Source organism: Pristiophorus japonicus, chromosome 14 (genome assembly GCF_044704955.1).
Source record: "Pristiophorus japonicus isolate sPriJap1 chromosome 14, sPriJap1.hap1, whole genome shotgun sequence".
In the NCBI taxonomy this organism is placed as follows: Eukaryota; Metazoa; Chordata; class Chondrichthyes; family Pristiophoridae; genus Pristiophorus; species Pristiophorus japonicus.
Genome location: NC_091990.1, coordinates 166,292,458 through 166,305,806, shown reverse-complemented (window position 1 = coordinate 166,305,806; position 13,349 = coordinate 166,292,458). Strand labels below are relative to the sequence as shown.

General features: G+C 42.7%; 1 protein-coding gene across 2 annotated transcripts in view; it reads right to left on the bottom strand.

Annotated features, from left to right (window-relative positions):
* LOC139280209 (cleavage and polyadenylation specificity factor subunit 6-like) overlaps positions 1-13,349 on the bottom strand; it is a 66,099-nt gene that overhangs the window by 49,055 nt on the left and 3,695 nt on the right. For both annotated transcript variants that reach the window (XM_070899802.1, XM_070899803.1), the window contains exon 2: positions 929-1,138. In XM_070899802.1, the coding sequence (XP_070755903.1) occupies positions 929-1,138 (210 nt within the window). The remainder of the gene's footprint in view (positions 1-928; positions 1,139-13,349) is intronic.

Genomic DNA, 13,349 nt, shown 5'->3' with positions numbered 1-13,349 from the left:
TTTAAGATAGATTAGAGAGCAGGCTATATAAGCATGGACTTTGAGGAGATTTGATTGTCATAATCAAAAATAATGAAAGGATTAGATCTGTCCACATGGATATACCAATTGCGTTAGATAGGTTAGGGAGGACCAGGGGATATTTGTGTAAGTTACGTGAACATAGAACTAGCTTAGATATCAGGAGGTTTTACTTTTTGCAGAGACATCGACCTTTGAAATGAATTGCCGGCTCATGAAATATACGGATTTACTGTGATTTCTTGGAACTTGTTTGATCGCCTTCGGGGTTGAAGAGAAATTTCCCAAGATTTTTTTTGCCCGACGGTTTTTTTTGTCCGTTTCTTGCCTCTCTGTGGAGTTTACAAAGTTGTTGATGGGGAGGGGCAATGGTGGTTGTGGTGTTAAGTTGCACCATGATAATATAGGACAGGCTCAATGGACCAATTGGTCCTTTTCTGTCTGTCATTTTTGTTTGTTCATATGCACTCAACAGACTTAATTTCAGGATGAGAAGCAGAGTTTACACATAATTCTCAGTGAGTGAAACCATTCTATCACATGTAGGCATGACTGAGCAACCTTACTCACCCAGCATGACTCTTAACTTGTAGAGGCAATGGGCAAGTGGCAGACAACAGGATTCGCGGAATGGTTGGGAGCCAGCAAGGTTCAGTCCTCTCCAACAGTAGGGAAAACTGACAGAAGTTATACTTTGGCAGTTTCCCAAAGCAGGACAAACACTTTTCCCCACATCGACATTGGATTGTCCCAGGCAATTTAGCCAATACGCTCAGAAAAGGAGGGATAACAATAACATTACACGTTGTCCCTTGGAAGTTTCTCAGTGTTTGCTAGTTGCAGTTGCCAGCCATTGGACATGGCTAGGTACATCAGAGTAACACTAACCAGGCTCAGAGTCACTCACCCATGTCAGGTTCCCCACATAGACAGCTTGCCGTTTGCCTCCGTACGTGTAGACTATGGTTGGCCTGGCACTATTGTCCGTTTTCTGTGGCTCACCAGGAGTCCGTGGTAATATCTCATCATAACTTTGATCTTCATGGTTATTACCATCGGCAGCTGCTATTACATCGTCATAAAGGTCAACTTGATCATTTGCAACATAATCAGTCTCCTGAAAGAAAAGCACACATTTCATTTAGGACAGTGTCTTTTTCCATGTAAAATTCAATGGGCTGGATAACAATATTTATGATGTATTGTGCAATTACATGATATAACACCCACATAATCCTCAGCACACTGTATGTATTATCCTCTGCCCCTAGTTGTCTCCTCTCTTGAAGGTGCCGGGCATACTGAGACATGGTTCCAAAGACATTGGGTGCCCTCCAAAACCAAACCCAAGTAATCATTCTTCTTGTGTGAGCCTAGACAGTATTTGTAGGTTTTTCAACGGCGAAAGCATCACGGCCAACCACAATTCTCTCCTCACCGGACATCCACACGTACTTTCCAGCAGGTGTTACTGGATAGTATTAAAAATGAGAAACCTGACTGATTTTCCCCGGTCCAGGAATACTGAGGATAATTGTACCACCCTAACTGTTGACCTAGATGAAATCAGCTAATAGATATAACCTGAAACTCTCTGCTAAGGGATAATTAGATACAACATCGTATCCCATTAAGGGGTGCATTACCCACGAAGCCAATGGTGTTTATCATGGATTGAGGAGGGAAAGCCCTGCTTGACAAACATTGTCAACTTCTTTGAAGATGGTGGAGGTGCCGCCTTTTGGTTAAACCGGGACCCCGTCTGCTCTCTCAGGTGGACATAAAAGATCCCACGGCACTATTTCAAAGAAAAACAGGGGAGTTATCCCGGAGTCCTGCCCAATATTTATCCCTCAACCAACATAACAAAGAAACAGATTATCCGGTCATTATCACATTGCTGTTTGTGGGAGTTTGCTGTGTGCAAGTTGGCTGCCATGTTTCCCACATTACAACGGTGACTACACTCCAAAAGTATTTCACTGGCTTACATCCTAGGGTCTTAAAAGCGGTTGCAGAGATAGTGGGTGCACTGGTTATAATCTACCAAAATTCTCTGGATTCTGAGGTGGACCCAGCGGATTGAAAAAACGCAAATGTAATGCCCCTATTTTAAAAAGTAGGCAGACAAAAAACAGGAAACTATAGACCAGTTAGCCTGCCATTGGGAAAATGCTGGTGTCCATTATTATGTAAGCAGTAGTGGGACATTTGGAAAAGCATAATTCAATCAAGCAGAGTCAGCGTGGTTTTATGAAAGGGAAATCATGTTTGACAAATTTGCTGGAGTTCTTTGAGGATGTGATGAGCAGGGTGGATAAGGGGGAACCAGTGGATGTGGCGTATTTGGATTTCCAGAAGGCATTCGATAAGGTGCCACATAAAAGGTTACTGCACAAGATAAAAGTTCATGGAGTTGGGGGTAATATATTAGCATGGATAGAGAATAGAACGCAGAGAGTTGGGATAAATGGGTCATTTTCTGGTTGGCAAACAGTGACTAGTGGGGTGCCGCAGGGATCGGTGCTGGGTCCTCAACTATTTACAATCTATATTAATGACTTGGATGAAGAGACTGAGTGTAATGTAGCCAAGTTTGCTGATGATACAAAGATGGGTGGGAAAGCAAATTGTGAGGAGGATACAAAAAATCTGCAAAGTGATATAGACAGGCTAAGTGAGTGGGTAAACATTTGGCAGATGGAGTATGATGTGGGAAAATGTGAGGTTATCCACTTTGATAGAAATAATAGAAAAGCAAATTATAATTTAAATGGAGAAAAATTGCAAAGTGCTGCAGTACAGAGGGACCTGGGGGTCCTTTTGCATGAAAAACAAGAAGTTAGTATGCAGGTACAGCATGTAATCAGGAAGGCAAATGGAATGATGGCCTTTATTTCAAGGGGAATAGAGTATAAAAGCAGAAGTCCTGCTACAACTGTACAGGGTATTGGTGAGGCCACACCTAGAGTACTGCGTACAGTTTTGGTCTCCATATTTAAGAAAGGATATACATACTTGCATTGGAGGCTGTTCAGAGAAGGTTCACTAGATTGATTCCGGAGATGAGAGGATTGACTTATGAAGATAGTTTAAGTAGGTTGGGCCTATACACATTGGAGTTCAGAAGAATGAGAGGTGATCTTATTGAAACATATAAGATAATGAGGGGGCTCGACAAGGTGGATGCAGAGAGGATATTTCCAGTCATAGAGGAAACTAAAAGTAGGGGACATAGTCTCAGAATAAGGGGCCGCCCATTTAAAACTGAGATGAGGAGGAATTTCTTCTCTCAGAGGGTTGTAAATCTATGGAATTCTCTGCCCCAGAGAGCTGTGGAGGCTGGGTCATTGAATATATTTAAGGCAGAGATAGACAGATTTTTGATCGATAAGGGAATAAAGCGTTATGGGGAGCGGGCAGGGAAGTGGAGCTGAGTGCATGATCAGATCAGCCATGATCGTATTGAATGGCGGAGCAGGCTCGAGGGGCCAGGTGGCCTACTCCTGCTCCTATTTCTTATGAGACGTCCGGTGGTCGTGAAAGGCGCTGTATAAATGCAATTCTTTCTTTCTTATTACTGTATCACATATAAATAAAATAGATCCAAGAATCATAGCATTCAAAGCACAAGTTCATCATTCTGTAGATCATGCCTGTACAATGCCTATAATTCATTTTATTTGGACTTCCAGAAGCTTTTTGACAAAGTTCTACACAAAATTCTCTTAATTAAACTAAACTTCCTCGGAATTCAGGGTAGACGATGGGACTACAAAAAAAATGTAGATTCTTTAGTAGGAATGGAGGATGCAGTTAATATTTTAAAGGATTTAAGCTCATTATACAACAGGGTAGATGAATGGTAAATTAAATTTAAAACTGAAAAATGCAAAGTACTGTATATTGGAAGAAAGAATGAGCAACATCGGTGAAGGTATAAAAATGGCAGGGGAAAAGTTTGAAAGTGACAAAAGATGTCAGTATCGGTGTTGTGACAATGTGCAGGAGCAATTAAAAAGCAAATGGAATATTGGGACAACAGTGCAGGATAAATCTAGAGATTCTGCTGGGTCAGATCCCACTTACTACGCACAATTCTGGTCGCCATACTTAGAATTATCCCATGCAAACAGGGTGAGCTGTGTGAACAACAACTGCATTTATATAGTGCCTTAACATAGAAAAATATCCTCAAGTGCTTCATAGAGGTGTAATCAAACAAAAATGATTAGATGGGCTGACAAAAATGTGGGTTTGAAGGAGGATCTTAAAGGAGAGGGAGGTGGAGAGTGTAGGATCTAGATGGCTGAAGGCACGGGCGCCAATAGGGCAATGAAATGAGTGGAGCAATGCACAAGAGGCCAGTATCAGAGGAATACATTTCTAGAGGAGATAGGGCTAACAGACCTTGGTGTTCTTATATAGGTTTATTCACCAGAGAGGCCACAACAAACCTTCAGGCTCAGAAAGTTCAAACAGGACAAAACGACAAATAAAAAATATAAGTGAAAGAACCGAGTTGCCTGGGCTTCAAGGGATGGATTAGCAGGATCTGGGAGCGAGCTGGCGCCTCAGGGCTGCAGATTGGATCCAAGCGAGGAAAACTCTCCGTCCATCCAAAGGGCTAGAAACAGTTTAATTCTTCCCTAGAAAGGAGCTGACTATTTATTAATTTTAAGTTTCCTGACCTACCAAAGAGATGCAGGTGATGGCCCAGGCCAGTAAGTATCATGTAGATTTTTGACAGCCCAATAAAATGGTCAGAAATACATATTTTGATTTCCTTGGTCCTTGTTTGAACCCCAAAGGGGCCAGAATGTATAATCTGAGAGACCATGCTATCAGGTCGCTAGATCTTCCAGTTCACTAGTTTCTGAAATCTGAAAAGCCATGACGGTTCATGTCCTATCCAGTAAACTAAATACAGGAAGGAGGATTTATGTTCAACATTAGACAATGCTGCACTAGCAGCTACTGAACATATAAAGACACACTACGTTATACTGGGAGCGCGTGCTTGCTTACCAGAATGGTTTTAGGTGCACCAACGACAGTACGGCAATCCCTCAGTACTGCATTGAAGTGCCAGCCTAGATTTTGTGCTCAAGTCTGGAGTGGGGCTTGAACCCACAACCTTCCGTTACTGTGCCATGGATTTGTTTCACAAGGGTCACCGAACAAAGAAACATACAGGTCTGATTCTCGGTGAATTTTATCGTTACACATTTAACTATCACTAATGACAGTTTTTTTGGGGTGGGAGATGAAGGAGTACCAAAGAAGACAACTTGCGGCTATGGAAGCAATTTGTGGCGATGAATTAGATGTATCACAGAAGATATTAAAGTTTATTTTCTCTAATGCTCTTTTGTTTAACGCTTATTGGTAGCATCACACTAAATAAAAAATCTGTGCACAGACTGACTTGTCACAAGATTGCTCAGCCTGGCTGTATAATTTAACCATATGGACTTGGGGCACTAAACCTGTCAAACCTCACTATTCACCCCCAAGGACTAGAAAGAGATACTCAAATTGTAGATTATGTTTCCTTCATATATACCAACGAACCATCTATTTTCAGGACTCTCAATAATCAGGGTTTTCCCCTGGTTTATAGTATTTGACAGAGAGGCTTATTAGAAAAGTCACAAAAATTAAGACCATTTAAAACTCAAATAGCCTCCTCAGTTTTGCATATAATTTGTTAATCCAACAGTTACTGCCGAGGACCATTCAGCTTCACACAATTTTCTTGCAAACATCGTGTCTGCCATATCTTACTACAGAGTATTACAATTGTTCTCCTCCGGTCACCAGCCCAGATTCAAAGGCAAATTATAGTGCCCTACTAATGCTGAATGAGATCAGCTGAGCATAGACCTGGAACATTCTGGTTTACAACTCTCAGTAGTACATCAGGTGGCATTTTTACCCACTGTGCCACTGGGGCAGCCAAAAAATATTATGTGAAGTTACACAATTAAATTTCAATGTAGGTCACATCTCCATTCTACCTGCAGGTGTTACCCTAGCATCCCTCTGGCTTGTCTCTTCAATTTCCACTCTGACCCCTCAGTCTTCGGCCTTTTACACTGTCCCAATGAGTGCAAGCTTTAGGAACTCTCTCATCTCTCTGCTGGCCACTTGCAGTTCTCTGCCTTGAAAACTGATTTGACTCATTTCAGACCTCGGCTATGCCTTCCATTTTCTTTGTAATAGGAGGCACTGGTCATGCGGAGTCAGTGTTCAAGGGGTGGGAAGGCGGATTAACATTTGAGGTGTAGAACCTTTATCAAAACACAGTGCGGGCGAGAGAGTGTGTTAATGGCACTGACGTTTTTTTCCTTTTCTCAGGACTGACAGACCAACTTTTAATTTCAGCGTGTTCTTTCCCCAGTTTCTTCATTCCCGTCCCATTTTTTTGCTTTTTTGTTTGTGCGAATTCCTCCCAGTTCTTTTCACCCTCCACTATATTCCCATTTTATTGTCCCTTTTATGTTTCTCTACCACCTCTCTGGCAATCTTTTACACCATCTAACAATCCATTAACTCATTCTCTATGATTGGTGAAACTGTTGATTCTTTCTTCTCACCTATTTTTCAAACCTTACTAAAGTGCCTTTTTATCTTTTAGTCTCCAGTTCTGATGCAAGGTACACCCCTAACCAGAAACCTGTATTTTCTATTTACAAATGCTGACTGATCTGGTGTGTATTTCCAACTTCTTCTGTTTTTATTGCAATGTAAGATTTCCAGCAATGGGCAGAAACTATTTAATCTGCTACTGTCAGCAATTTATTAATTAAACCAGTCAGACAACTGAAGACTTCCAGACAGAGGAGAGGGAGGTGCCATGTGTACAAAAGGCACTGGCCCGAAAGGCATGATAATGCTGCATTATATTAACATTTACTTTGTTGCATTTGAGGCTACTGAAATATACAGGTTGCGATCATTAGAATGCATTGTCAATGACTGTAATCAATCCAGCCTTTCAGCTTTGGGTCCTGGGTTCAAATCCAGGACAGATTGTCTCCTCTCACTACTGGCTGTGTATTCCACTACAGGAAATGAGTTCAGGGCATTCTCAGCTTTCTTGCAGATACAGACCAGCAGCTTGAAATCGCCCCATATTCAATATTAACTGGGAATCTGCCATGTGTGGGAAATGGAAAAATGTCACATTGGTGCAGTCGAGGTTGGGTTTGAAGCTGAGTGGCAAGAGCTGTATTCTGCATCTAACCTGGAGTGCCACATTAGTGAATTGAAGAGGATTTACTGTGACTGAAAGGCTGCATTAGAGGGAGTAGCGTGCGGCGGCCCGGCCTGGAAATCGGAGACCATCAGCAGGCCGGGGCCATCAAAGGGAGCAGCGTGCGGCAGCATACCACTGCAGAAGGGCGACGGCTACGAAGTCAGGTCGCTGATTGCAGTGCAGGCAGGCACAGCAGGAGGGGCGAAGGAGCGGCAAGAGTTTGTAGAAGGAAGTGATCGGGGCCCAGAAGAGGTGGGAGCCCAGGGGCAGCATGGGCCAGCCCACACTACGATGTGTGTGTGCGCACTAGGTCCGTGCAGCAGAGCTGGTCTCCAGTCGTCTTGGGTAATCCTCGCCACTGGACCAAGACTTAGCTCTGTCAAGCCCGTGTGGTGATTGGTGTGCAACGGCCACCACATGTTAAAAAAATACACGCAGAGTCATCTTCCACCCTTCAAGATGTAGTTCGGGACCTGGAATATTAGGTCCTTCATTGAAACACCTGTGAACTTATCCCTTTTTGGCGTGGAAGCAAGTCATCCTCGCTTCGAGGGGCCGCCTATGATGATGATGATGATGATGATGATGGTGTGCTCAATACCGATAGTAGGCACACTATCACTCACCTAATGAGCACAACATTTGTTTTTAAAAATCCTGTGCAAAACACATTTATATTTTGGTTTGTACACATTGCACAGCTAACTGTGACTTCCCTGAACTTTATGAACAAGGTTATTTTATTCTCCAGAGGTGTAATGTTTCCAACTTCCAGGTAAAACTTGGAATTTTGAGAACTGGAAGGACTGGGGTTGGTTCAGCGAAGCACAACCAGGTGTGTATCCGGCATAGGATCTATCAGGTCACTGAAGGAGTGGTAATTCATAGTAATTCATATTAACCCAACCCAGTCCTAGAATATCAACGTCTGTTATTCTGCTTATAGTGCCAAATTGGCATTCCCCCCTACCTCACTATGGAAATTAGTAAAGGCATGTTTAAAATACTCAATGCTGTTATCAGGTTAATTTAATATAGAAGTACCAATATATTACGGGGAAAAGAACTCAAAGCCAACACATTTTTATACTTTGTTGCATGCTGTGTGCAATATTTTTGATTCATCACTTCAAACTGTTCCTACTGCCTGTGACGGGCATGTAAATTATCAGTACTTCATCCCAGTGTTACACAGCTCAAAATGCTCCCTCCAGACACAACCCACATGTAGAAGGATAGAATCTCTAATTGTACCAATGGATATTTTAACAGTTCAAATGTTGCACACACACATTACACTTTAGTGAAGTACCAGAAACAGGGAGCAATCCTGCTGTAGAAGAGCCTCCAATCATCAAGATCCACGGCACGGCCCTGGACAACATGGACCATTTCCCATATCTCGGGAGCCTCTTATCAACAAAGGCAGACATTGATGCGGAGATTCAGCATCGCCTCCAGTGCGCCAGTGCAGCCTTCGGCCGCCTGCAGAAAAGAGTGTTTGTAAACCAGGCCCTCAAATCTACTACCAAGCTCGTGGTCTACAGGGCTGTAGTAATACCCGCCCTCCTGTATGGGTCTGAGGCATGGACCATGTACAGAAAGCACTTCAAATCGCTGGAGATATATCACTAACGATGTCTCCGCAAGATCCTGCAAATCTCCTGGGAGGACAGGCGCACCAACATCAGTGTCCTCGACCAGTAACATCCCCAGTATTGAAGCAGTGACCACACTCGATCAGCTTCACTGGGCAGGCCACATAGTTCGCATGCCAGATATGAGACTCCCTAAGCAAATGCTTTATGCGGAGTTCCTTCACGGTAAACGAGCCAAAGGAGGACAGCGGAAACATTATAAAGACACCCTCAAAGCCTCCCTGGTAAAGTGCAACATCACTACTGACACCTGGGAGACCCTGGCCACAGACTGCCCGAGGTGGAGAAAGTGCATCCGGGAGGGCATTGAGCTCTTTGAGTCTCGACGCAAAGAGCAATAAGAGGTCAGGCGCAGGCAGCGGAAGGAGCGCGCGGCAAACCAGCCCCACCGACCCCTTCCCTCGACGAATGTCTGTCCCATCCGTAGCAGGGTCTGTGGCTCTCGTATCGGACTGTTCAGTCATCAAAGAACTCACTTTGGGAGTGCAAGCAAGTCCTCCTCGATTCCAAGGCACTGCCTATGATGATGAGAAGAGCCCAGCTTCACTAACCCATCCGGGAGGCTAGATTGCTGAGGTCGGATTCTCAGCAAGAAAAGGGGCATCAAGGCTGAGGGGGGGAAATGGAGAATCGGAGCACGGTGCAAAGCAATATGGAAAATCCAGGGACTTAAGTGACAGAATCTGTTGCTGTCCAAGTACAATCTGTACACTTTCCACACAGTGAGTAGAAATCGCTTTCTCCTTCAGGCAGAACAATTTATTCAAAGTTTTCTTGCGTCAACATTTCAAAGATCTACTAAGTCATCAACAAGCTCAACATGGCACAAGACAAATAGCACTCTTACAAAGACAAGGTCAAACGTATCATCTACACATCTGAAGTTATACAACACCGGACATACTCGCCACCCTGCAGGGAAATCCCAACCATCACCAGATACAAAAATACAATCAAAACTGTTCATTATTAGCTAACACTGCTTCCTGCACAAACCACAAACAAATATTTACGTCAGCTACAGATTTTATAGAAACACTACTGAAATATATTCAAAAAGGGAGTTAGATGTGGCCCTTACGGCTAAAGGGATCAAAGGGTATGGAGAGAAAGCAGGAATGGGGTACTGAAGTTGCATGATCAGCCATGGTCATATTGAATGGTGGTGCAGGCTCGAAGGGCCTACTCCTGCATCTATTTTCTATGTTTCTATGTTAATGTAAAAATAAATCTAGCATCTTAAATCACACCCATTTCAAGCTCATCTCATCCCACCCCCGCCAACCAAGGCAAAGTGGGTAAATACATTGCATGGTTGTGGGATTGAGTCGTACAGACCAAGATCCTAGGTTCAATCCCTATGCTGAGTTAGCTGATCTGTACCAGATAAGCAATTGGGCTGGCATGACTGGGCTCAGAGTGTCCTTGGGCTAGGGAAGAATGGAAAATCTGCCAGAGTTCCCATTCATGATCGCTATCTACTTATTCCTGCTGGAAAGTGGGACTGGATCACGATGTCATGCTCAAACCACCTGGGGTTCTCAAGAGGGCACTGATTAGCCAATGATAGAAGTCATTTTTAATCATCAATTCACTTGGGCAATCAGGATCGTGTCTAAGTACCACTCGTCTAATCCGAGACCTCCATTTACAAAAACTTGCTGCCCGACTGCATTTACTAAAGTAAATAAAATTATTTGAGCAATTCAAGAATAACTAAAAACATTGTTATATAATTTCATAAAGCTCCAGAATTAAATGGTGACATTCAAGTTTGAGAAATTACAGGAAGATAGCACTAAATTATGAGGAACTCAAACCTGTAACAGGCAGCAAAACACAGCATTCTGCCAGACAACAGTGATCAGGATGTTACAGTCCTTCTTCCAGCTTTCCCATTCAAAACAGACGGTATAACCCAGTAATAAAATTATTTCCATTAAATACTAGCAGATCTCCTGTAGCATTGCTCAGAGAATACTCTCTTTTCTAATAGCAGCAGCACAGAACAGCATTTTAATTAAACTAGCAGAGACCCGCAAAACATTTGCGGTCAAATTAGTATCTTTATTGCAACAGTGCTTATTTAGACTGTTATCATCTTCTTCGGGTATAGAATCAATGTTGATGTTCCCTTTCTCTCCCTCCTTCCCCACCATCTCGCTCCGTCCTTCCTACCCTCATGACTAGTTGGGCCGAATGGCCTGTTTTAGTACTGTAAATTCTAGGTAATTATAACTATATAACAGACATACTTCTACTATGGTGGAGCTGTGTTTAATCTAGCTGTGTTTGAGGACACAAAGTTTAATTGCTGTAAATAGGTACACCTGACATAAATTAGAATGTAAGTCCTGTCAGCGAGGAAAATTTGTGGCTCTCCAGCTGCTTATAAATTTCCAGCTCAATCTGCAAACTTCCCTCACCAACAGAAATCAATCTATAATAAACCTCAGAATAAAATGGCAACCTTTATTTTTTAAATATACATTTGACACCTGGGACATTGAAGTGTGACGCACTCTCAAATGTTTTATATAGAAAGAATAAATTAATTTATGAAAGAGCTTTCAAGCCTAAAAATGTCTTAATCTCAGCACTGATTCTGGGTCCACAGCCCTGCTCACCGAGCAGGCATTACAGGCAGTACTTCACCGGGCCAATCAAACTGGAGACAGGGATGTCCAACCTGCAGGCTAGAGTAAAGTGTGCCCAACCATCCCTGGCACCCGGTAATCGGGACCTTGAAGCCCAGCTAACTAAGTCCTATTTGCCATTATATTTCTTATTTGGTTTGTCCTGGTTGAATTTTGAGAGGCTGGAAGTTTCTAACAGGTTGTTGCAAATTGGTGGACAAATTCTAAACCTGAACACCAAGATGTATCAGCAACTTTAGATATATACAATGGGAACATGAATTTAAATTCATACTTGACTCCTGAGGCTTCATGATACATTTCTCTGCAGCCCAAGAAGATACAAGCTAGGATACTCCTGCTGTGAGCAACTGAAAAGGTACGTAATAAGTTGGCTTGATCTTAAAATAAGTACAAAATTCTGTTAGCATTCGCTAATTAGTTCATTACTGAAGCACCTATTGCATGCCCAGATTCCAATTTCCTGCTGAGAAAACAGCGAGAATATTTAAAGGGAAGAGGAGGTCCCAGATCATCTATTGCATTTAAGAATGTTTGTATTTCAGTTAATGCAAGTCTTCGGGCATAGCAATATACAGGACTGGAAAAAAAACCATTGCAAGCCATCTGGCTGATCCGAAAGTTCAAAAATTACCATCAGATACTCGCTCTCTGAAAACCCTCATTTGCTTCTTTCATTGTAGAACTATACAACTCCTTATGAATGGGGATAGACTCTTTGCTTCCACTGTTTCTCAATATAATTGTTTCTCTAAAAACAAAATTACTGATTTTTAAAAAATCTTTTTGAATGGAACCATTTTTTGATCTATCATTACTTATCACTTTTTTAAAAATTCATCCACCATGTTTTGCCCACAATCTTACTTTCAAGGGACCAGTATTGAGATGTACAATATAAAGTGTCCTTAACTTCCCCACTGCCACGAAGGCAGCCATATAGAACAGAAAAAACAGGGTCAACAAAATATATTCAAAGATAAAGGGTGATCAAAACACTTCAATCCTGCAAAGAACAAAATAGAATGTGAATAGGAGTATCTGGCCAACTGCTAAAGTTGCAAAGAGTATTTTCAGAGTTACAGAGCATCTATGGGAAAGAAATACTGTTCTCAGAAGTTTACATTGACATTGGTTGAAACAATGTTGGAGGCTTTTGCTTTCCATGACTGATAAAAGGTCTCCATCCAAACCTAGAGCGCAGGTCCCGAGGGCTGTGTTGCCTGTCAGGGTTAAGGACATCTCCTCGGGGCTAGAGAGGATCTTGGAGTGGGAGGGGTAAGATTCAGCTGTCGTGATCCACGTAGGTACCAACGACATAGGTAGGACTAAGAAAGTAGTTCTACTGAGGGAGTATGAGCAGCTAGGGTCTAAACTCAAAATCAGAACCACAAAGGTAATTGTAATGTATACACTTGTGAGTATGCTAACAGTTTGTGGAGCTGTTGCATTGTGAGTGGCTTAACCAGTCACGTGATGTTCACAAGACTCAATAATAACCACCTCTGGATTACTACCCGAACCACGAGCAAATTGGCATGGGTAAATAAGATCAGAGTTGAACGCATGGCTCAAACATTGGTGTGGGAGAAATGGGTTTCAATTCATGGGGCACTGGCACCAGTACTGGGGAAAGAGGGAGCTGTTCCATTGGGACGGGCTTCACTTGAACCGTGCCGGGACCAGTGTCCAGGGGAATCGAATAACTAGAGCTTTAAACTAAATGGGGGGGGCGGGTAGAGACATGGTTAC